The sequence below is a fragment of the Dendrobates tinctorius genome, unplaced genomic scaffold (genome assembly GCF_039654945.1).
Source record: "Dendrobates tinctorius isolate UK_male_01 unplaced genomic scaffold, ASM3965494v1 ptg000003l, whole genome shotgun sequence".
Lineage (NCBI taxonomy): Eukaryota > Metazoa > Chordata > Amphibia > Anura > Dendrobatidae > Dendrobates > Dendrobates tinctorius.
This window is the reverse complement of record NW_027361671.1, coordinates 19777915-19802230: the sequence shown is the minus strand read 5'-3', so window position 1 is coordinate 19802230 and position 24316 is coordinate 19777915. Positions and strand designations below refer to the sequence as shown.

At 42.7% G+C, this 24316-nt stretch overlaps 1 protein-coding gene across 1 annotated transcript in view; it reads right to left on the bottom strand.

The window, feature by feature from the left end:
* The window catches only part of ADGRV1 (adhesion G protein-coupled receptor V1), a 732030-nt gene that overhangs the window by 622195 nt on the left and 85519 nt on the right, over window positions 1-24316 (bottom strand). Inside the window, exons 11-12 of the mRNA XM_073580638.1 lie at window positions 9413-9589; window positions 7582-7805 (exon numbers count right to left, since the gene is read on the bottom strand). Coding sequence (XP_073436739.1) covers window positions 7582-7805; window positions 9413-9589 — 401 coding nt within the window. The remainder of the gene's footprint in view (window positions 1-7581; window positions 7806-9412; window positions 9590-24316) is intronic.

The following is a 24316-nucleotide window of genomic DNA, read 5'->3' as shown; positions in this document are numbered from 1 at the left end:
GAAGAGAACTTCTTGGAGAAGAAGGCACAGGGTTTGAGATTGGTAAGGATGGCCGGACCCTGGGACAGCACAGCCCCCACCCCCACTTCAGAAGCATCCACCTCCACAATGAATGGTTTGGACGGGTCTAGTTGTACCCCACTTAATAGCTGAGAAGAACTCCTTAGCGAGTACAGACCAATTTTTTACATCAGCGCCCTTCTGGGTAAGATCCGTGAGTGGTTTAACCATTTGTGAGAAACCTTTAATGAATCTCCGATAATAGTTCGCAAATCGTAAGAAGCGCTGGAGCCCCTTAAGATCTCGAAGCTGAACCCAGTCAGCGATCGCCAGCACCTTCTTAGGATCCATACGAAACCCCTCACAGGACACAATTAACCATAAAAAAGACAGTTCCTGTACAAAAAATGAACATTTTTCCAATTTAGCGTACAATTGGTTCTCCCTGAGTCTCTGGAGAACTGTCTGTAGATGTTGCAAGTGAGATTGGCTGTCCGGGGAATACACCAAAATGTCATCCAAATAAATAATAACAAAACGGCCTATCAGGTCAGAAAACACAACATTGATGAAATTCTGGAAAATAGCGGGTGCATTAGTTAACCCAAACGGCATTACCAGGTTTTCAAAGAGTCCTTCTGATGTGAGGAACGCAGTTTTCCACTCGTCCCCTTCCCGAACCCTTATCAGATTGTAGGCCCCCCGGAGATCTAACTTGGAGAACCACTGGGCCCCAGCTAACTGGTTACATAAGTCTGGGATGAGGGGAAGCGGGTAAGTGTTCCTAACCGTTATCTTTTTCAGTTCCCGAAAGTCGAGGCACGGCCGCAAACCACCATCTTTATTCTTCACAAAGAAGAATCCTGCTGCCACAGGTGACACAGAAGGCCTGATATGCCCTTTGCGGAGACTCTCAGCTATGTACTCGTTCATGGCTTGGCGCTCAGGCCCGGACAAATTGAACAATCGAGCCTTAGGTAACTTGGCTCCGGGTACTAAATCAATGACACAATCATAGGGTCTATGTGGTGGCAGTGCCTCAGCCTCACTTTCGGAAAAAACATCTTCGAAATCCTTCAGGTACTCTGGAATACCTTCCAGACCGACAGACGACACAGATACGGATTTAACAGTGTTAACAAGATGTCCCAGGTTACCACATTTATCTTTACATCCCCATTGAGTGATCTCCCCTGTCACCCAATCAATGGCAGGATTATGGCGTTGAAGCCAAGGCATCCCCAGTACCAGACCTGCAGGCAAGTTATCTAGCACAAGACAACTTAGTTTTTCCACATGAGTGGAACCCACTTTTAGAGAAAAAAGTTCAGACCTGCAACAGATACCCTCCTGGGTAAGAGGGGACAAGTCAATTGCCACAAGTTTAACAGGATCCTGAAGCCTGACTGTCCCTATCCTATTAAGAGTCATAATTTTGGTATCAATCAGGTTCACACCACAGTCAATAAAATCAGTAGTTTGAACCGGACCACTCCCAAGTTCCAGTTCCACCTGCAGTACCATTTTTGCACGTGAGGAAAATTGTACCTGAAGGTCTGGGTAGCCTCCTCGACTAATACCCAGACCTGTCCAGATTCCCCACAATAGAAGCACAACTGCTTCTCCCGGCGGTGTCTTCTTTCCTTTTCCTCACAGGTGACAGCGCTCACTTCCATAGCCACAGGAAGAGTCCAGGTCTCATCTCCACTGAAGAATAATGGTGTTTCCAGTTGCATAACGCCTCTAGCCCGCAGTCTGCGATCCATGCGAACCGCTTGGGTCATGGCATCCTCCAGGGAGTCAGGTGGATGATGGAGTGCCAGGGCATCCTTCAGACGTTCACACAGGCCTCTACGAAACAGCCCCCGAAGGGCGGCATCACTCCAAGAAATCTCGGCTGCACAACGTCTGAATTCAGTACAGAACCACTCGGCCGAGTGCTCCCCCTGACAGACACTCATCACCTTGTCCTCAGCCAAACGCACTCTATCAGGCTCATCATAAATAAGCCCTAAGGCTTCAAAAAACGCATCCACAAACATTCTCTCAGGGGCAGAAGAGGAAAGCGAAAATGCCCAGGCTTGTGGGGACCCCCTAAGCAGGGACATAACCACCCCCACCCTCTGTTTCTCATCCCCAGAGGAGCGGGGTCTCAAAGAGAAAAAGAGCTTACAGCCGTCCTTAAATGCTCTGAATTCATCTTTGTTACCAGAAAACGTATCTGGCAATTTAACCGGGGATTCGGGTGGTACTAAAATGACATCTCTATTCCCCACCTGCTGAAAGCCTGTGGAAAGCACCCCCTGAACCGAGTCCGCAACCTGCCGCTGGGACTGGGCCAGAGCTTGGTGTTCCAAACTTAGCTTCTGCAGCGACTGAGTCAAGCATTTCACCTGCTCAGATAAGGCATGCATTGGGTCCATGCTGCAGAAGTGAGGAGAGAGAAAAAAAAAGTTCACGGTCAGTTATAATGTCAGGAACACCGCACTGCACTTGCTCACTGAGCCAGTGCGCGTGTCCTGAGTAAAGCGAACTGTGCTCAAAGATACCTGTGGAGCGGGCAGCAGCCGAGTAGGTGCATACTTCAGAACAGCAGGACCTAAAGCACGTGACTGCTGGGGGCGTGGCCTAAACTCCAGAGAGCTAGGAGCTGCACAAGAACTCCTAGCAGGGTAACTGCGAGACAAAGTTACCAAGGGGCATGGACAAGCAGGATAGTCAGGACGTAGCCAATGAGTCATACACATAGATAGCTGCACGGTACAAGAGGGGCGAGCAGAGAGTAGTCAGATCACAGGCAATGAGTCATACACAGGGAGTGTAGCGAAGTACAGAATCAACAGGCAAACTCACATCGGGGAACAGAACCGGGTCAGAACCATATAAACAAGCTATAACAATTAACAGGCACAGGCACACGGAGGTCACCACACTCGGCCAAAGGCAAAAGTATAACTGACAGGGATTGGAGCTTCCCAGGGGTTTAAGAAGCTCTCCCAGAACCATAGAGAGGCCACAATCATTAACCCCAGGTGTGCAGGTCAAAACCTGCACTGAGCTCCAGACATTAACCCCTGATGTGCAGCTCAAAAACCTGCACTGGGATCATGACACACTCTTGCTAGTTCTCAGGTCCCAGTGCTCATCTCCCACTATACCTGCCTGCCTATTAGCCGAGCCCACCTGCCTATCAGCCTTGTCCGCCTATCAGTTAAGCCTGCCGCCACTTGTCTGCCAAGTTACCAGTCTTGCCCGCCAGTACCTTTCTGCCTGTGTGCTTTTCGTGCCAGTCACTATACCAACAGTGCCAGCCAGTACTTGCGAAGACTTCTAGTCCTGGCTGCTCTTGTCTCCTGTTCCCTGGAGGTCAGCTGCCATCTATACGAGATCAGTCCTGGAGTAGCATCTAGATCCGCCTTCCTCGTCCTTCCTCAGATTGCGGCATCGTCGGCCGCCGTGCACCCGAGGTGGGACTTGGCGAGCCACCTAGTCATGCCCCTCCAGGCTCTCCTCGGTTAATGGGACAGTGGTTCCACCACCCAGTCTGTTACACACACAAAGAGAAACTACATCTGGCTGATCTCGATGTTATCTCGTCTTCTATTTAATGCATCACTGTAGAAAATATTTTTTAAACAGAAATATTCCCCTAGACATTAGAATACCACTCCATGCCCACACATCACACCACAAGAGCCATGCACAGGGCTGAAGGTTATCACTGCTCGCTGGCACTGATAGTAAGATCAGAGACTTTATACAATACATTATTCATGCAAGTCACACATATATATCACTTACCCAAAGTAAACCACAAATCTTTCTGTCTCAACCCTGGCAAAACAGGAAGGAATCAGGGATAAAGAGAACAGAATGAAAGACACTGCCAAACCCGCAATACCATGGGATAAGAAGTAAAAGGCACGTTTATTCCTTGAGCACACATAATGTTGCTGGCTTTAGGGGGATTTATTTGTTGGGTGCTGCCCTGTTTACAAAGCCTAGAAAGAAAATTGTCAGTGCTTTCTAATGAGAGACAACCCTATGACCAAACAGCATGTCAGCCCATTTTATACATCCTTTGCCAGGCCCTGTGCCCAGGACTGCTGCCAAGCTACAAGCCAAGGCTGCTGAACAAAATTCATTTTGGCTTCTCTGGAAGGAAGTGAAGTGTTTGTTTTACCTAATATTGTTCACTGATGAATAATATTTATACAGCAGTTACTTTCCAGCAAATATCCTCCCCCCACATTGCCATGTAACTATGGTGGACAAATGTATGGTCGCTTCATTGCACTCTTAAATTATTAGTAATTGCACCATAGTCATTAGTGTCTTGTATGGATTGCTTCAACTAGAGCCAATGTACTGGACCTCCTTCACAGAGTAAAGTCGCCCCAGCTGTAAGAACCAGTGAAAGCTGTGGATGGACTGGCAATTTTCCTGCAGCGTCAAATTATCTTGTAGTATGAATGCACCTTAAAGGGGTTGTCCAGCCATAGGCTACATGTCTGCATCACTCTACGTGACTGCAGACTTTTGAATCCTCACATCATGCATGTGAGGATTCTTCGGTGTAGCATCGGGAGCGGGCAGTCAGTGATGTGATGTGCATACTTTTGGCCACAATCCAGCTTGATGTGCCCAGCCTTGCTCAATACACTTGCATTGAGCGTGGCTGTGCACGTCTAGTTGGCAAGTGACCGCATGCACGCTAATCGCACACATGCGATTACATGCCCACCGTTCCTGGCGCCGACATCAGAGGATTCACAAGTCTGCAGTCACATACAGTGGCTGCAGACTTGTAGCCTAATGCCTGAAACCCCTTTAAATATATGCGCACATAAGACATTTCAGCTCTGAAACTCCTGCAGATATCTGCGGATATAATTAGTATCATAGTGTGGTTAAGCCACGCAGCTCACCCATCTATGGTAACATTTGCAGCATAAAGTAAACAGTGGAATACAAATTTTCAGAGGCAGCAGATATTCTCCGCAGCTTATAGATGAGATTTCCACACAATTTAGGAAAAAAAGTTTGTACTGTAAATGTTAGCAAATGGTCAGCCTGGAAAATCTGCTATGTTTGCTTTCCATATGTACAGTTGAAACCAGTTTGTGTCAGATATTGAGAAAAACATGCATATGTGTCTTTTTATATAGTGTATGTAAACTTCTGGTTTCAACTGTAAGTACCCTAAGACTGGTCTCTGCATCAGCATATTTAAGACTGGCCACTTGGATGAAAGCTCTGAAGGCCAAAAACTTTTCTCGTAACCCCTTCCCTGCACACATACTGGTACAGTTCTGAATGGTGAGAGTGGAGTAAGACTCTGTTGGTGGATTCGCTCCCTTAACGACCGCTGATACGCCTTTTAAGGGCGGCAGTTATGGGTACTTATTCCTCAACGGCTCTGAGGAATAAGGTTATAGCGCCCTCCAGTGTCGGAAAATATCTGAGGTCTCGGCTACCGGTGGTAGTTGAGTCCCTGGAGAACATGATTCGGGTCATTTTTTAGCTACCTCTGTGTTGCGATCGCCATTATTCACAGAATAACGGTGACCGCCAAAAAAAAAAAGACTGATTTCCTATTCATTTCTCTCTCCTCTGATATGATCTAGCACATCAGAGGAGAGAGAAATGGGGTCCCCTGAGCCCCCCTCTGGTACCTGCGGTGCCCCCCGGTCCCTCCGCCTGTGTCCCCCGGCCCATAGCGTCTTCTTCCGGGAAGTAAATGATGAGCGCATGCGCAGTGCACCCGCCAAGATCTGCTGGCCAGCACCCGGCAACAATAGGAGATTTTTCCTATTGGTTCATTTTGATCACTGTGATAGACCCTATCACAGTGATCAAAATAAAAAAAATAGTAAATCAAACCCCACTTTATTACCCCCTTAGTTAAGTAAAAATAATAGAAAAAAAAAATGTTTTTTTTTCCATTTTTCCATTAGGGTTAGGGCTAGGGTTAGAGTTAGGGTTGGGTTATAGCTAGGTTTAGGGTTGGGGCTAGGGTTAGGATTATGGTTGGGGTTAGAGCTAGGTTTAGGTTTGAGGCTAGGGTTACAGCTAAAGTTAGGATTAGAGTTGGGCTAGGGTTAGGGTAGTGGCCAGGGTTAGGGTTGCGGCTAAGGTTAGGGTTGAGGTTAGGGTAGTGTTGGGGTGAGGATTGTGGTTATGGTTAGGGTTGGGATTAGGGGTGTGTTGGGGTTAGGGTTGGGATTAGAGCTGTGTTAGGGTTAGAGTTAGAATTGGGGGGTTTCCACTGTTTAGGTACATCAGGGGATCTCCAAACGCAACTTGGCACTTGCTGTTGATTCCAACCAATTTTGCGTTCAAAAAGTCAAACTGTGCTCCCTCCCTTCCGAGCCCTGCCTTGCGCCCAAACAGTGGCTTTCCCCCACATACAGGAACCAGCGTACTCAGGAGAAATTGCACAACACATTTTGTGATCCATTTTCACCTGATACCCTTGTAAAAATAAAAACAGTTTGGTTCCAAAGTAAATTTTTTTGTGAAAAAAAGTAAAATGTTCATTTTTTCCTTCGACATTGCTTTAGTTCTCGTGAAGCACCTAAAGGGTTAATAAACTTCTTGAATGTGGTTTTGTGCACCTTGTTTTTAGAATGGTGTCACTTCTGGCTATTTTCTGTTATATTGACCTCCCCAAACTCACTTCAAATATGAGATGGTCCATAAAAAAATCGCTTTGTAAATTTTGTTGGAAAAATGAGAAATCACTGGTCAACTTTTAACCCTTATAACTTCCTAAAAATAAAAAAAATTGTGGTTCCAAAATTCTGCTGATGTAAAGTAGACATGTGCGATATGTTATTTATTAACTATTTTGTGCGATATGACTCTCTAATTTACGGGGACAAAAATTAAAAGTTTAAAAATTGCTAAATTTTCAACATTTTTTGCCAAATTTACGTTTTTTTCATAAATAAATGCAAGTCATATCGAAGAAATTTTACCACTAACATGAAGTACATTATGTCATGAAAAAACATTCTCAGAATCACTGGAATTTGTTGAAGAGTTCCAGAGCTATAACCTCATAAAGTGACGGTGGTCAGAATTGTAAAAATTGGCTCGGTCATTAAGTACCAAATTGGCTCTGTCACTAAGGGGTTAAAAACAAAAGGATCAGGCATGCATTTGTTGTTATTGGAAGGGATCAGATCACATATAAGAAAAAAAACCCTGGGTGAACATACCCTGGTATCTGCATCAGTGTACCTAATACCAGCCATAAATGTTAGGCACTTTACTTGTAGCATGGGAAGAAACCATATGGAATGCTAAAACCTAAGTGAACAATAGCCACAATCCCATGCTGTTGTTGCTCTGGGCTTATTTATATGGTCTTTATGTCTATAGAGGCAATTTAGAGTGATTTATCAGTAAATATTGGTACTAAAAATGTCATTACGGTAAAAGGTGGATTGTGGAAGAGGACCTACGCATTCTATTAAAAAAATATATGTTTCCTCAGTTTTTTGGCACTGTACACAAACTTTCAATAGCAAAAAGCATACTATATTATATGCTAATCCCATACTAATGACAGCGTACCTGTCCAAGGATATGATCACAGTTTCATTGACTTCAGGGATATCATCTGCTTTAATGGTGATATTTATCTCTGTGATGCTTTGTCCAGATAAGAAAGTCACAGATCCATTGAAGGGACTCAAATCATCAAGAGTGATGGAATTCTTATTGAATCCATAGGGTTTCATGCTCCAGTATACAACTGCGTCATCGCCTGTCCCATCACGATGTAACGTAACTGACACCTGAAGACAGTATAAAATAAGATCAAAATAGAAGAGTAAACTGCTAATGGTTCTGGATTGCTAAAAGTTCATAAGGGACAACGAAATCTAAGCTAATATATCGAGTGAAAGGTGCACTAAATCCAAAGAAAAATCCTACCAACACCGATGCAGCTCCCAAGCTCTTCATGATGATAATATTAAAAATGCACGCAGGTTTCTAAGGTACACATCGGGTAACTAAGTGACGCGCGCTGCTTAGTAACCCGATATTTATCTTAGATACCAGCTCCCAGCGCTGCTTAGAGTGCTTGGAGCCTCGCTGATCGTTGGCTCCCGCTGCCACAAGCAGCGATGCGCGCTGGCCAGCGGGAGAGTGATGAAAAAATGGCACAGGACGATGCTGCACGATCAGCGATACCTGGCGGGGGGGGGCGGTCACTGATCCCCGTCACACACAGCGATGTCGCTGGCGAGATCGCTGTGGCGTCACAAAATGAGCGATCTCGCTAGCGAGATCGCTGTGTGTGACGGGGCCTTAATGCTGCTGATGTACATGTGTATTTGCTGAAACAATAGCAAGTGTAAGTCTAGAGCAGCCTCAATGGCCAGTGTGAAAACTGCAAGATTTTTTTTTTATATAGATCATTATATGAACGCTAACATAAAAAACAGTAGGCCATATTGTGATGAAACATTCCCTTTAAAGGTAATCATCACCAGAAACTGGTGCGCTCCAATGCAAAATCTTCATTTGGGCCTCCAACTATGTCTCTTTATCACATGAGCTAAAGGGACCTTTTGTGCCTCACCAGGATCCAATGCCTGGTTGTGACCACATCCCCTGCACCCACTTTGATTACATGCCTGGCTGTCACTAGTTAATAAGTATAGGTGTTCTAGAGATTCATATACAGTGGCATATAAAAGTTTGGGTATCCCTGGTCAAAATTACTATTATTGCGAACAGTTAACCAAGTTGAATATGAAATGATCTCCAAAAAGACCTAAAGTTAAAAATGACACATTTCCTTTGTATTTTAAGCCAAAAAAATATTGTTATCTTTTACATTTTAAAAACTAAAAAAAGAAAAATGAGCCAATGCAAAATTTTGGGCACCCTGCATGGTAAGTACCTAGTAACAGTCCATTTTGAAAGTATCACAGCTTGTAAACGCTTTTTGTAGCCCAGTCAACAGTCTTTCAAATCTTGTTTGAGGGATTTTCATCCATTCTTCCTTGGAGAATTCTTCCAGTTCTGTGAGATTCCTGGGTCGTCTTGCATGCATTGCTAATTTGAGGTCTAGCCTCAGATTTTCAATGATGTTCAGCTCAAGGGACTGTGTGGACCATTGTTAAACCTTCAGCATGCGCCTTTTGAGGTAGTTTATTGTGGGTTTTTACTTGTGTTTAGCATCATCATCCATTTGTAGAAGCCATCCTCTTTCCAACTTCAGCTTTTTCACAGATGGTGTTATGTTTGCATCAAGAATAGAAATGTATAAATCCCCAGTCAAGGGTGTGCACCCATGATAAAGAGTCCTGACAAACGATTCCAAATAGGAACATAATTCACATAACAAAGTTATTCCTATTTTGCCTCCTTCGTGGAACATGGTGATACTTACCACACTATGGGAGACATTCTCTGGCTCTGTCACTAGTATTGGTAGATTACTTGTAAATCCAATTTCTCCATTTGCAATGTCAGGAGTGACTTTCAATGAAACATTTTGCAGAGTTCCTAGTCTTGGACTTAATGGTGGCACTAAGGGGCTTGGTCTCAGCAATTCAGTGGATTCCAGCTACAAATGAAGGAGGGAAATTAATTCCATGAATACCCAAATCCAGAATTAACACACAAGTGACATATTCAGCAAATGCAATCAACATTATAAATTCTGTGATCAGCTCATTAGCTCATATGTGACAATTATTCTGATAACTAAATATTACTTATTTAACCTTTTGTGAAAAGTCAGAAGATATTTTTAGATTTGTATGAAACCTTGTACCTTGCGTTATAAAGGAGAAGTTCCATTCTTGAATACGTATTAGTTTCTTTTTTTAGTTGATATCTTGATGATGAGGATTTCACCACTTTATCTTTTTCCATGTTACCTCTACCGCACAATTTATCATAACCAAGCCAAATTATGTAGCGCTATTGTTCCTCCTTTTATTTTATGTAATACTGATCCTGGATCAGATTTTCTTTTTCTAATCGTCCCCTTTATTCCAAAGTTATGCCTCTCAGTATTAATAGTGCAAATTTTCCATTCAACCAACTGGGTGTATATCACAGGGCTTCTCTGTGGGCTTTTGCTCCCCTGACTCTGACTAATCAAAACACGGCCACACCTACAGAGAAGTTCTGTGATCTACACCCTGTTGATTGAAGGGAAAATAATCATCATTATTACCAGAGGGGAGAGAGTGGAGGGGGTCATTGTTTCGGAACGGAGGGACACAGAAAAAAAAAAAAAAACTGTTCCAGAACCAGCGGAGCAGCGTATGTTAATGGAGGCACTCATTTTATATGAAAATATCTAGTATAATGTCAGTTTAAACTGACCCACATGCTGCGTTGTTTTTAGTGCAGAATCTGAGCAGATAAACACTTTTGCTTAATTTTTAAAATCTGCTTCAGATTTTTTTTGGTGCAGATTTTACCCATTCATTGAAATAGGAACTCTATATAAATTTCTTTCTTGATTTTAACTAAATTTCCACAACAAAAAGGCCTGAATAAATGTGTAAAATACACACCAAATATGCAACCTATGAACCTGCCAAGAGTTGGGTGCTGAATTGAGGTTGATATGGCTCAATAAAGGAACATTTACTTAGGCTGTGTCCACAATTGTGGCCGTAGTGCAGTAAAACCGCAACCTTGCCTGCAATTTAAAAAAAAAAAAACAGCAAAAATACTGCAGTTTTAGTGCAATTGTGGAAAAAAAACACACTGAAGCGGCAACATGGAGTCTAACGTGCTATCTTTGATTTCCATTTTATAAAGTCAGATGCGGAGCCTAAGGCCACGTGCACACGTTGAATATTTGGTGATGTTTTTTAACCTCAATATTTGTTTTCAAATATTTTTATTGAATTTTATAATACATAAGAGAAAGAAGGGGTAACAAGGGGAAAGGGAATAAAAAATAGAGACCTCCGCATTGATACAGGATAAACATAATGTACAATCCAGACTTAATGCAAAAAATAGTACCGTTCCCAGAGTGAGAACAAGTTTACATAAAGATAGAGTTCCAAACAGCCCATTTTAGATGGTATTTATTCAAGCTATTGTTATTGAGAGCAATTCTTTCTTCTATCTGTCTATGCAAGCGTAAAGTGTCAACAATGGTGGTAAAAGGTGGTGCATCAGGTTTCCTCCACCAAAAAGCTATCATACTTTTAACCGCTATAAACATGTGTAACATCACACACTTTATTGAAGCATCCACCTATTCGTTGTCCATTGATTACAGTACCATCTGGGGAGTAACGTGAATTTTAACTTGTGATAACTTGTCCACATGATCTTTAACATCTGACCATAACAGTTTCAGCTTAGGACAAGTCCAAAAAACGTGATAAAGGTTCCCTGGTAAATGGCAATCCCTCCAACATAAAGAAGCATCCTGACTTATAACAAAAAGAAGAAGCATACTGACTTATATTGGCCAATCTTGCTGGGGTGTAATACTATCTGACCAACACTTTGTAATATGTTTCTAGCAAGGCCATGGATGCAGTGGATCTATATGAGTGGTCAATGGCATATTCCCATTGTTCTAGACTAAAAATCATTCTTAGGTCTGCCTCCCACCTTTCCATATAAGTATGTTTGGAGAAAGTAATGTCTCCATTAAGTCGGGAATAAATGTTTTTAAGAGACCATTTAGTCTTAGAGGTAATGCTACCAATCAACGAGGCAATGAGATCTAGGTTCAAAGACTTTTTGCGCATAAGTTTTTGGAGAATATCCTTTAATATCTGATAAGACATGAACTCACCAGAAGGTACATGAAATTTCTCCTTAATCTTGGAGAATGAAACAATCTGGCAGCCATCCCGTTTTTCACCTATTTTTGTTACTTTTAGGTCTGACCATACACTGGGCAGAGCGAATTGGTATATTTCTGTTAGTAGTTTAAAAGGGAAATTTTTTTAAGGTGGTAGTTCTGTCTTCTTTCCTCTTTAATCGGGAAAATTTCATCCAGATTCCTAATATAGCATCCTGAATTGGATGTGTATGATTTCTGTTCTTAGGCTCGAATAGGTAACTAAAGAAAGTGTCCTGTAGAGACTTATAATTATTACCGGCAAGTTCTAGATCTAACCATATTGGACAGACCCCTTTCGTAAATCAATGTATACTATTTTTGACAAGAGTCATTTGGTAGTAAGCCTCAATATTTGGTAACGCCAAACCTTCATTCTTGTTACCCCTAAACAATATGTTATGAGAAACCCTAGGCTTCTTGTTTTTCCAAACAAACAATTTTACCAGATTCTGTATTTTATGCAAGAGCATTGCACTAATTCTCAAAGGGATACACTGAAAGATACAGAGAATTTTGGGCAATATGATTGATTTCACAACTAAAATTCTGCCCATAAGTGTGAGATCTATGAGGTCAAAACGGATAAAATCCTTAGATAAGATATTTATAAGATTTTCAATGTTAGCAGGGACAATTTGTTTTAAATTTTTGGTAATGTTGATACCTAGATATGTTAAACTTTTTGTTTCCAGTTGAAATTTGATCCGATCTATAATTACCGTGATATCACTTTGTGGTATATTGAAAGGGAAAACTTTAGATTTTTTTGTGTTTATGTTGAAAAATGAAATTTTTGAGAAAAGCCCTAAATCTTCCATTAAAGTTACTACGGAATTAAGCGGATTGGTTAATGAAACAAATAAATCATCTGCAAAAAGTCTCAATTTGTGTGAACGGTTTTTAGTATGGAAACCAGAGATTGAAGGATTTGTTCTAATTTTTTAGGCTACTGGCTCTATGGCCATTGCAAAAAGTAGGGGAGAAAGGGGATATCCCTGCCTAGTACCATTAGTGATGTTAAAGGGTTTGGATAGATGATTGTTTATGTAAATTTTGGCATTAGGATTAGAATACAATGAAAGGATAGAAGAAACAAATTTTTCGTCAAAACCAAATTAAAACAAGACATTCTTGAGGTACAACCAATTGATTCTATCGAATGCCTTTTCCGCATCTAATGTTAAAAAGAGAGAAGGAACGTAAGTGCACTTGGCCAAATTAAGTAGGTTAATAACTCGTTTGGTGCCGTCAGACGCTTGCCTGCCAATAATAAAACCCACCTGATCTTCTCTGTTCAAGTGAGGCAAAATATGCTTAAGTCTTTCCGCTAATATCTTGGAGTATATTTTAATGTCTCCATTGATCAGAGAGATGGGCCTATAATCCTGTACGCTCTCTGATTCACCTTTCTCTTTAGGTATTAATATTATAGTAGCCTCCAACATGTCTGCCGGAAATGATCCGAGATTTGCTACTTGGTCGAATAGGATTTTTAATTGGGGAGAAAGAGTTTTAGAAAATATTTTATAGTATTCGTTAGCAATCCCGTCGGGTCCGGGAGACTTTAATGGTTTAAGTTTTTGAATAATATTATTGATTTCTTCTATGGAGATGGGTTTATTTAATTTTTCCAAGTCTAATTTGTCTACTTGAGGAAGGTTTAGGCCTGCTAAGAAGGAGCTAATTGCATTTTGATCTGGAGACTGAATCTTCGGATCTTGTTTTAAGTTGTACAATTTTTCAAAAAAAGTAGCAAAGACATTCGCAATGTCCGGCGGGGGTGTGTTTGAGAGTGGCCTAACAAATTTTTAATCCTATTTATTCTTCTAAGTAAGTCTATCTCTTTTTAGCATTTTCATCATATAATGGGTAGGCTTATTTGCAGACGCATAATAATTAAATTTAGAGGCTCGTATGGCTACGTCATAATCGGACATTAGTTGCGTTTTCAGTTGTTGCCGTAATTCTAAAATTTCCATGTGGATATCATGCGATGGGGTATGTAACCTATTTTGCTGTTCCTCCTTTGAGTTGATTAAAGACTATATCTTATTTTTTTCCCTCTTTTCTCGTTTATGACAGCTGCATAATACAGCCTCTAATGACATCCTTATGTGCTTTCCATAATATGAATGGGTCTACGTTTTCTATAGCATTTTCTTTAAAATAGTTATTCAGTGTCTCTTCTATGATGTCCCTATATTTATGCGTTTTAAGTATCGTTAAATTGGTCTTCCTTAAAAAAATATTGTGGGTTGGGGGGCCTATTGCAAATTCTGCCGTGATTGGTGAGTGGTCTGAGACTGATTTGTTTAGAATTTCAATGGACTTAAATTTAGACAAAGAAAAAATATTGGTAAGAAATAGGTCTATTCTCGATGAGGATTTGTGTACCTCAGAGTAATGAGAGTACTCTCTAGATGACGTATTGTGGCATCGAAAAACATCATATAGTTCATTGTTAGAAATCCAATTGTCTAAGGATGGGTATTTCAGACGAGCCTTGGATGATGAGTCCATATTACTATTAGGCACCATATTAAAATCCCCCACCAACATTAGCTCTCCCCTTTTGACCTTCTCAATTTTTTTGGTTTGTTGAAAAATGTAAACTGTTGCTTATTCGGGGCGTAAATATTAACAATCGTGAAAGGTTTGCCATTAAGGTTAGAGATTAATATATGGAATCTTCCTCCTGGATCTATTTCTTCCTCAATTAGTTGGAATGGGATTTTATTGCTAACAATAGTGATTACTGCCGCTTTCTTGTTCATTTTTAGTGCCTTAAACATGTTGGAGTAATTTTTATTTTGAAAGGTAGGATGGTTGTTTTTGGCCAGCTTCACTTCTTGCAAGCAAATAATGTCGGCCTGGTACATTTTGATCTCTTTCCATGTAGTATACCTCTTATAGGGACTGTTAAGGCCTCTAACGTTGTATGAAAGAATTTTAATATCCATTAACGCTCACTCTAGAAAACAACTCTAAAAAGTCTGGTAACGTAAAAGAACCAAACTAAACAGAAGAAAGAAAAGAGTAAATACAACTCAATGGAGATCTCCTGGAGGGAACCACCTGTAGTGGCTATCTCCTGAAGTCGCGGTAAAAGAAAATGTGGCAAAGGTCCCACATGACCAACCACTGTCCAATCATGACTATCAATAGCGCTATAATATTAATAGATAATATGTCCAAAGAAACCTCAATGGAACTTTAACAGAACAGTTCAACCCTTATCTTTTAGGTCTCTTTCTAGAAAGGCTATAAAGTCCCTACCTTCTTCCACAGTAAACAACGGAACATTCTTGCCTTTGTGCCAGACTATAATTTTGGTGGGAAACCCCCATCTATATACAATTTCCATGTCCCTCAACTTAGTAGTGATTTCCCTGAACGACTTTCTGACATCTATTGTGTTTTTAGAAAAGTCAGAGTAGACTTTGATTTTGTCGTAAGGCGCCGGGAAAGTATGCCTGTCTCTCAAGTACTTTCAAATTTTTTCTTTCGTTTAAAAAAATAACAGGCGAAGAATGGTATCCCTAGGTTTGTCTGGGGGGATACCTTTCGGACGCGGGAGCCTGTGAATTCTATCTATTGTCAGTTGAATGTCCGATAATGGGGGGATAGATGTTTTAAAGAGTACTTTAGCATAATCCGAGAGACCATCTTGTAATACGTTCTCTGGGACCCCTCTGAGTTTAACATTGTTTTGACGGCTCCAGTCTTCCAGGTCCGTCATTTTAGTTTTCAAAAACTTAACTTCATCTCTCAAGTCTAAATTTTGTTGAGTGAGAATCTCTGTTTTATTTTCCAACTCTGTAATTTTATTTTGATTAATCTCGAACCTGTGAGTGAATTTGTCACTGACTTGTTGTATAAGGTTTTTTGTGACTCAAAACCCAGCATTATAGAGTCTTTTAATGATTTACAAAAGTTAGCAAGAATCCCTTCAGATACTTGCTTATCTGATGTAAAAAAATTTTCATAGTTAATCGTTTCTAATGTAGGGGTCACAGAAAGCGAGGTCGCGGGGCAACCCCTTTTTTGGAGAGCCTTATTTGGACTGCCATTAAAAGAGGATTCCTCCGATGTACTATCTGAGTCTAAGGCAGAGGTACCTTTATTCCTGTCCCCCCTCTCCTGGTTTTTACGTTTGTTGGATAGAGACATATCCATGCTGGTTTCCTCTTGTATTTGAGTTTCCCCTGGCCCATCACCACTACCCGTGGTCAAATTAGGCTTATGTGTGGCATTATGGAATTCAGGGAGTAAATCCCTTTGTAACACCTTCCCTTGTGCCATTTTACGATGGCAGGCATTTGAGGATTTTACTGAAGATTTATATTTTTCATCAGTTTTATTCCTGATTGGTGATCTGGATTTAGTAGGACTATTTAAATTAGGTGAGTCACTAAACCGTCTGGTTTTGGAAGTGTCCCATGTTTTTTGGTTTCTATTGGGTCGTCCTGTAAGTTTTTGACTACTTGACGCAATTTTATCTATCAAGTGTCAAAGAAGTCAGTCGATACTCCACTAGATAGTGAGCTTTATATGTGTATAATACTAAGGAATCCTCCCAAATGACAAGTCCTTGTTTTGAAATTATCCGCATCCTGCGCTGGGTAATTGCTGAAAACGCAGAGGCATTATCTAACCCTGATCAATAGTCCTATTGGGGCTGCGGAGGCAGGAGGATTTAAAACCTTGCGCTGCAAGTACTATAGCAATTAGTAGTACCATATCAGGTGGTTACATAGAATACTAAATACTAATCCATTGTGGTTTTCTCTGTATGCACATTGGGGATCTGGATTGGGGTTGAGCCTCAACATCCCTTGTTGTGGGTAATACTCGACACCCTATTGTCCTGTTAATTATTGAACAGCTGATGCTTGGTTACACAACACCTGAGGTGTTTACGGATTTATACCCAGCTGAATTGGCATTTAACAGTAGCAAGTATAGATACTGTACTTGTTGCTGCCCTGTTGTGAGTTCATTTTCCCCTTCACTACTGAGGCCCGAGGAACTCCCTCTTCTGGTGAAGAAAGGTAGTGAGCCTGATTGTCAAACACCTGGGGCTGATGATGATGACTGGCTGAGTCGAGTTAATGACTGGATATAAGGCTGCCGACGCCCTTCTGGCCTGCGGGTGATTTCTCTGTGGACTTCTAGGAAACCAGTCTGATTCCTGCTCATCTAAAGCTAAGATTTCTGCTTTGACTTTTTGCATTAGTGTTTTGTTTTCCTTGCTTTTCTGGATTCTGCCATTCCCTGCTGGGGTGAGCTGAATCTCCTTTTGCCTGTTGCTCTGTCTTCAGAATATTCCTGAGTACTGACATAGCTTTTTTGAAGCCTAGCTTGTTCAGGGCTTTTTTTACTGTCAGTTTGTTGGCTCTTATTTTCATAGGGTTTTTCACGGATTGCAGACAGCAGCCTTCCTGTCCTTTCCTATCTAAGCTAGCGTGGGCCCCATCTTTGCTCAGTCTATCTTTCTGTCTGTGTTTTGTTCTTTCTTCTTGCTTCACCGTCATTATATGTGGGGGGCTGCCTTTTGCTTTGGGGTCTGCTCTGGGGCAGTTTAGATTTCCCTTTCTGTCTTTAAGCTATGTAGTCCTCCGGCTGTGATCGAGGGGCCTAGGGCATCGTAGGAGCCCCCCACGGCTACTGCTAGCTGTGTTGATAGGTTCAGGGGTCTGCAATCCGATAGCTGCCAACTTCTCTGGTTTTCTGGACTTAGCTAGCATATCTATTTTTGCCTCCTACGGTGACTCAATCATAACAGAATCACCCGCCATACCGCAGATTCTAGGTTACTCAATAGCAGGAAAGAATTGTATAAAAAAAAAAAAGTGTGTATATTTTTTCCTCTATATCTCTGAGGCCGTAGGGGGAATTTTTTTTTCTCTCAATGGAGATAAAGCAATTGTCTGATCGTGTGGAGCAGCTCGCTGCGGAAGTGCGGGGAATTTCCGCCTACCTTGCTCATTCACATGCTGCTGAACCAAAGATTCCTACACCTGATGTATTTTTTGGGGATCGGTCTACATTTTTGAATTTCAAAAATAATTGTAAATTATTTTTTGCCTTGAAGCCTAACTCGTCAGGGAGCTCCGCGCAGCAGGTTAAAATTGTCATTTCTTTGCTGCGTGGCGATCCCCAAGATTGGGCGTTTTCTTTGAAACCAGATGATCCTATTCTGACTAATGTGAACGCATTTTTTCAGGCCTTGGGGTTGTTGTATGACGAACCTAATGCCATTGATCAGGCTGAAAAGACCCTGCTGGCATTGAACCAGGGTCGTGATTCTGCAGAATTGTACTGTCAAAAAAATTCCGAAAGTGGGCAGTACTTACTACCTGGAATGATAATGCCTTGGCTGCTCTCTTTCGGAAGGGGTTGTCAGAAGCCATAAAAGATACTATGGTGGGATTTCCTGTTCCCTCTGGTCTTGACGATTCTATGTCTTTAGCCATTCAGGTTGATCGGCGTTTACGCGAAAGCAGAGCTGCACGAGAGGTGTTGCCACCTGTTGAACAGATGTCTGAACCTATGCAATGTGATAGAGTTTTTTCCAGAGAGCAGCGTCAGGAGTTCAGAAGGCGTAATAAGTTGTGTTTTTTCTGTGGAGATGCCTCGCATATTATTTCTGTCTGTCCTAAATGCGAGAAACGCTTTTCACACACGTTTTCTGTTGGTGGTGTTCAACCTAAGTTTCTTCTGGCTATTACTCTGATCTGCTCCCTGTCCACATTTTCCGCCAAGGCTTTTGTGGATTCGGGAGCAGCTCTAAACCTAATGGACTTGGATATTGCTAAACGTTGTGGATTTCCGATGACACCTCTGCAGACGCCTATCCCTTTGAGGGGGATTGATGCTACTCCTTTGGCTAAAAATAAACCTCAGTTTTGGACCCAGGTGGTAATGCGGGTTGCCCCAGGCCATCAAGAAAATTGCAGGTTTTTGGTGTTACATAATCTGCATGATACTATTGTTCTGGGGTTTCCCTGGTTACAAATTCATAATCCAGTTTTGGATTGGAAATCTGTGTCTGTGGTGAGTTGGGGTTGTCGGTGTGCTTTTAGTGAGGCTCCGGTGTTTTCCACCTCTCCTCAGTCGCATGATGTTCCTGATTATTTGGCGGACTTTTATGATGTATTTAGTGAGAATGAGTCTGCGTCTCTGCCTCCTCATAGGAGTTATGACTGTGCTATTGAACTGAGCCTGGGGTGTAAATTTCCCAAGGGTCGGCTCTTCAATTTATCTGTACCCGAGCACGAGGCTATGCGATCCTATATTAAGGAGGCGTTGGAGAAGGGTCATATTAGACCATCCTCGTCACCCTTAGGTGCCGTTTTTTTTTTTGTAGCCAAAAAGGATGGATCATTAAGACCTTGTATTGATTATCGTGCTCTCAACAAAATTACTGTTAAATATCAGTATAACTTACCCCTGATTTCTGATCTATTCTCCAGAGTTAAAGGTGCTTGCTGGTTTACCAAGCTTGACCTCAGGGGGGCGTATAATCTTATTCGCATTAAGCATGGGGATTAATGGAAGACGGCGTTTAATACTCCGGAGGGACATTTTGAGTACCTGGTGATGCCTTTTGGGCTCACTAATGCCCCTTCTGTCTTCCAGTGCTTCATGAACGATATTTTCCGAGATTTTGTCGATAAATTTTTGATTATCTATCTGGATGATATTTTGATCTTCTCCAAGGATTGGGATTCTCATGTGGAACATATTCGGACTGTGTTCCGGATCTTGAGGGAGAATTCCCTGTATGTCAAAGGATCTAAATGCCTTTTTGGAGTACAGAGGATTTCTTTTTTGGGATTTATTTTGTCCCCGTCAACTATTGAAATGGACCCGGCCAAGGTACAGGCCATTTACGATTGGGTTCAGCCCACTTCTTTGAAGGCCCTCCAGAAGTTTTTGGGTTTTGCTAATTTTTATCGGAAATTTATAGCAAAATTTTCTAGTATTGCCAAGCCATTGACTGATTTGACTAAGAAGGATGCTGATGTGTTAAATTGGTCTCCGGAGGCTGTTTCTTCCTTTCAGGAGCTGAAGCGAAGATTCACCTCCGCCCCGGTTTTGCGGCAACCTGATGTCTCACTTCCATTCCAGGTAGAGGTGGATGCTTCTGAGATTGGTGCAGGAGCTGTTTTGTCCCAAAAGGATCCTGTAACATCTAAAATGAATCCCTGTGCTTTCTTTTCCCGAAAGTTCTCTCCATCTGAACGTAACTATGATGTGGGGAATCGGGAACTGTTAGCCATGAAATGGGCATTTGAGGAGTGGAGACATTGGTTGGAGGGAGCTAAGCATCAAGTCATGGTCCTCACTGACCACAAGAATTTGATTTACCTAGAGTCGGCTAAGCGCTTGAACCCTAGACAGGCTAGGTGGGCCTTGTTTTTTACACGTTTTGATTTTGTGGTTTCTTTTCTTCCTGGAACTAAGAATGTCAAGGCTGACGCCCTCTCTAGGAGCTTCTTTGCTGATTCTCCTGTCGTGACCAAGCCTGCTACCATCTTAGGCGAAGGGGTAGTTCTTTCTGCCATCTCGCCCAATTTGAGACGTGCTCTGGAAGAGTTCCAGGAGGACAAGCCTGAGCGTTGTCCCAGTGGAAAGTTGTATGTTCCTGACCAGTGGAAGAAGAGAGTGATGTCTGAAGTTCATTGCTCTGCTTTGGCTGGTCATCCAGGTATTTTTGGTACTAGAGATCTGGTGAGTCGGTCTTTTTGGTGGCCCTCCTTGTCTCGTGATGTCAGGAATTTTGTGCAGTCCTGTGGGACGTGCTCCCGGTCTAAATCGTGTTCTCGCTCTAGTGGGTTGTTGATGCCTTTGCCTGTCCCCAAGAGGCCATGGACCCATATTTCAATGGATTTCATCTCTGATATGCCTGTCTCTCAAAGGATGACTGTTATTTGGGTGATTTGTGATAGGTTCTCTAAGATGGTTCATCTTGTACCACTCCCTAAGTTGCCGTCTTCCTCTGAATTGGTGCCCCTGTTTTTACAACAGGTGGTTCGCTTGCACGGGATTCCAAAGAACATTGTATCTGACAGAGGAGTCCAGTTTGTGTCTAGATTTTGGAGAACTTTCTGTTCCAAGCTGGGAATTCAGTTGTCCTTCTCCTCTGCTTTTCACCCTCAGACCAATGGGCAGACAGAGAGAACAAACCAGACCTTGGAGTCATATTTGAGATGTTTTATTTCTGCTGATCAGGATGATTGGGTTTCATTTTTGCCCTTGGCCGAATTTGCTTTAAATAATAGAGCTAGTTCTGCCACTTTGATGTCTCCTTTTTTTTGTAACTTTGGGTTTCATCCTCAATTTTCTTCAGGGCAGGTGGAGCCCTCTGCCTGCCCAGGGGTTGACACTGTGGTGGAGAGAATGCACCAGATCTGGGACCAAGTGGTGGATAAGTTATCTCTCTCCCAGGAAAAGGCCCAGTGGTTTTCCAACCGACATAGGACCACTGGTCCCCAATTTAAGGTTGGTGATATGGTGTGGTTATCATCAAAAAATATTGCTATGAAGGTGGCTTCTCCTAAGTTTAAGCCTAGATTTATTGGACCTTACAAGATTTTGGAGATTAAACTCTTTTCGTTTGGCTCTTCCTGTCACATTTAAAATCCATAATGTGTTCCATAAATCTTTGTTGAAGAGGTTTGTTGAACCTGTTGTTTCGGGGGTTGCACCTCCAGACCCTGTATTGGTTGAAGGTAACATGGAATATGAGGTAGAGAAAGTACTGGATTCCCGTCTGGCTAGACGGAGACTCCAGTATTTGGTTAAGTGGAAGGGTTATGGTCAGGAGGATAATTCCTGGGTCTCTGCCTCTGATATTCATGCCAAAAGATTGGTGCGTGCCTTTCATCGGGCTCACCCTGATCGCCCTGGTGGCGTGGTTGAGGGTTCGGTGACCCCTCCTCAAGGGGGAGGTACTGTTGTGAGTTCATTTTCCCCTTCACTACTGAGGCCCGAGGAACTCCCTCTTTTGGTGAAGAAAGGTAGTGAGCCTGATTGTCAAACACCGGGGGCTGATGATGATGACTGGCTGAGTGTAGTTAATGACTGGATATAAGGCTGCCGACGCCCTTCTGGCCTGCGGGTGATTTCTCTGTGGACTTCTAGGAAACCAGTCTGATTCCTGCTCATCTAAAGCTAAGATTTCTGCTTTGCCTTTTTGCATTAGTGTTTTGTTTTCCTTGCTTTTCTGGATTCTGCCATTCCCTGCTGGGGTGAGCTGAATCTCCTTTTGCCTGTTGCTCTGTCTTCAGAATATTCCTGAGTACTGACATAGCTTTTTTGAAGCCTAGCTTGTTCAGGGCTTTTTTTACTGTCAGTTTGTTGGCTCTTATTTTCATAGGGTTTTTCACGGATTGCAGACAGCAGCCTTCCTGTCCTTTCCTATCTAAGCTAGCGTGGGCCCCATCTTTGCTCAGTCTATCTTTCTGTCTGTGTTTTGTTCTTTCTTCTTGCTTCACCGTCATTATATGTGGGGGGCTGCCTTTTGCTTTGGGGTCTGCTCTGGGGCAGTTTAGATTTCCCTTTCTGTCTTTAAGCTATGTAGTCCTCCGGCTGTGATCGAGGGGCCTAGGGCATCGTAGGAGCCCCCCACGGCTACTGCTAGCTGTGTTGATAGGTTCAGGGGTCTGAAATCCGATAGCTGCCAACTTCTCTGGTTTTCTGGACTTAGCTAGCATTTCTATTTTTGCCTCCTACGGTGACTCAATCATAACACTGCCCAGCTAATTGAGGATATATATTGTGCAAGCCAAGTTCAGCACCTTTCAGTGCCATTGTAGTAACCTTATATCAGGACGTATGGCTAAAGAGTTGTCTCTTATATGGGGGTTTTAGCAGACAATGCAAGGATGCAGTTAAGAACTCTGTAACACAGTGGTTTCTAGCCCTCCTGCCTCCCACAGCCTATCAGGGCTATTGTTCAGGGTAAAATAGGCTTCTTTTGCTTTTGTCAGTTCCCAAAAAGGTTATGGTCTCGTCCCTCATTCCACCAGGGCTCTTACCACTATAGTCACCAGCCGTCGCTTTAGACCCCCTGAAGTCCTTTTCTCTCTTCAGCAATGTGGTGGCTCATCTCCTGCTGTTTAGAGATTTAAAGCTCTTTTGCTTCCCCCAGCCCAGTAGGGCTATTGTGCAAGGGTATGATAGTCTCTTTCACTTTACCTCTTGAATGTCCGTCACAGTCACCGCTCACTGTTGCTCCTCTTTCTCTTCCTATGGCGCCACCAAATCTTCTATTTATCCAGCCGTGGTCACTGCCTCACTGCGACGTCTATGAGAGGAAATGGCATCCCAAGCTTCTTCAGCGACGCTCCAGTCCCGCCACCCTTTAATCAGCTACCGCGTTCTTCACGCCTTCTCCCGTCTTCTCCGCCTCTTCTTCCACCTGTCAGCTCCTCCTCTTCCAGTCACAACGTCAGCCACCGAGTTTCCGCCTTCCCATCTTCTTCCTTCGGGCCGCTCTCCTCAGCGCTGCAATGGCTTCTCTTCACTGCCGCTTCCCGCCTTTTTCTGCAGCCCTGCTGAGGCAGAGCTTACCTCAGCTTCACTGTTTGTCCCGGTCTGCTTGCTCGCCTGGATCCCGGTAAATGCTCAATCTACTTTCTTCTTGCTAGCTCTGCTCCAGCTCAGTTCTGGTTATAGAACAGTGATGTAATACCACTGTGCAGGGACTCCCGGACTCTTGCCAATTATGAATAGGTGTTTCCCGCCATTGCTGCAGACTCAGCCGCCATGTACCTCAGGCATGTAGCGCGGTGAAGATATCACACCAGTTCTACAGGTATTAATGTCCAGTGGCTCCAGGGAGGATAGGGAAAGTTGTTAGAGGTAATCATTAATAAAAATTTCTTCTGTATTCACGCTCTGTGGTCGCTTATTTGGCTTGGTCAGCGGGAGCTCAAAGCTCAGACATCCTCCATTGTGCTGAGCTCAAGCCACGCCCCCTTTACCTCAGTATTTGTAAGCCAAAACCAGGAGTGGAACAATCAGAAGAAAAGTATAATAGAAACATGTCACCACTTCTGTATTTATCGCCCACTCCTGGTTTTGGCTTACAAATACTGAAGTAAAAAACTGACCAAACTGATATCAACCAGTTTTAACTTGAGTATTCCCGCTGCAAAGTTTAGACAGTTGGAAAGTTGAACCTTTTAGTCAGTAATCTAATTAAAAACTCACATTGTTGTATACTTTTTTTTACTTAAGGGGGTTTTACACATAGCAAGATCGCTAAAGCGTCACCGATTTTGTGACGCAGCAGCGATATTGCTAGCGATATCACTATGTGTGATACTTACCTCCGACCGGCTTCCCCGCTGTCTGTCACTGATTGCGCGAGATCGGCTGGGTCCATTTCTCGTCGGGCGCTTCCTGCTGGCGCCAAGCGACGTGTGGACGAGGACGGGAGGACTTCAGCAT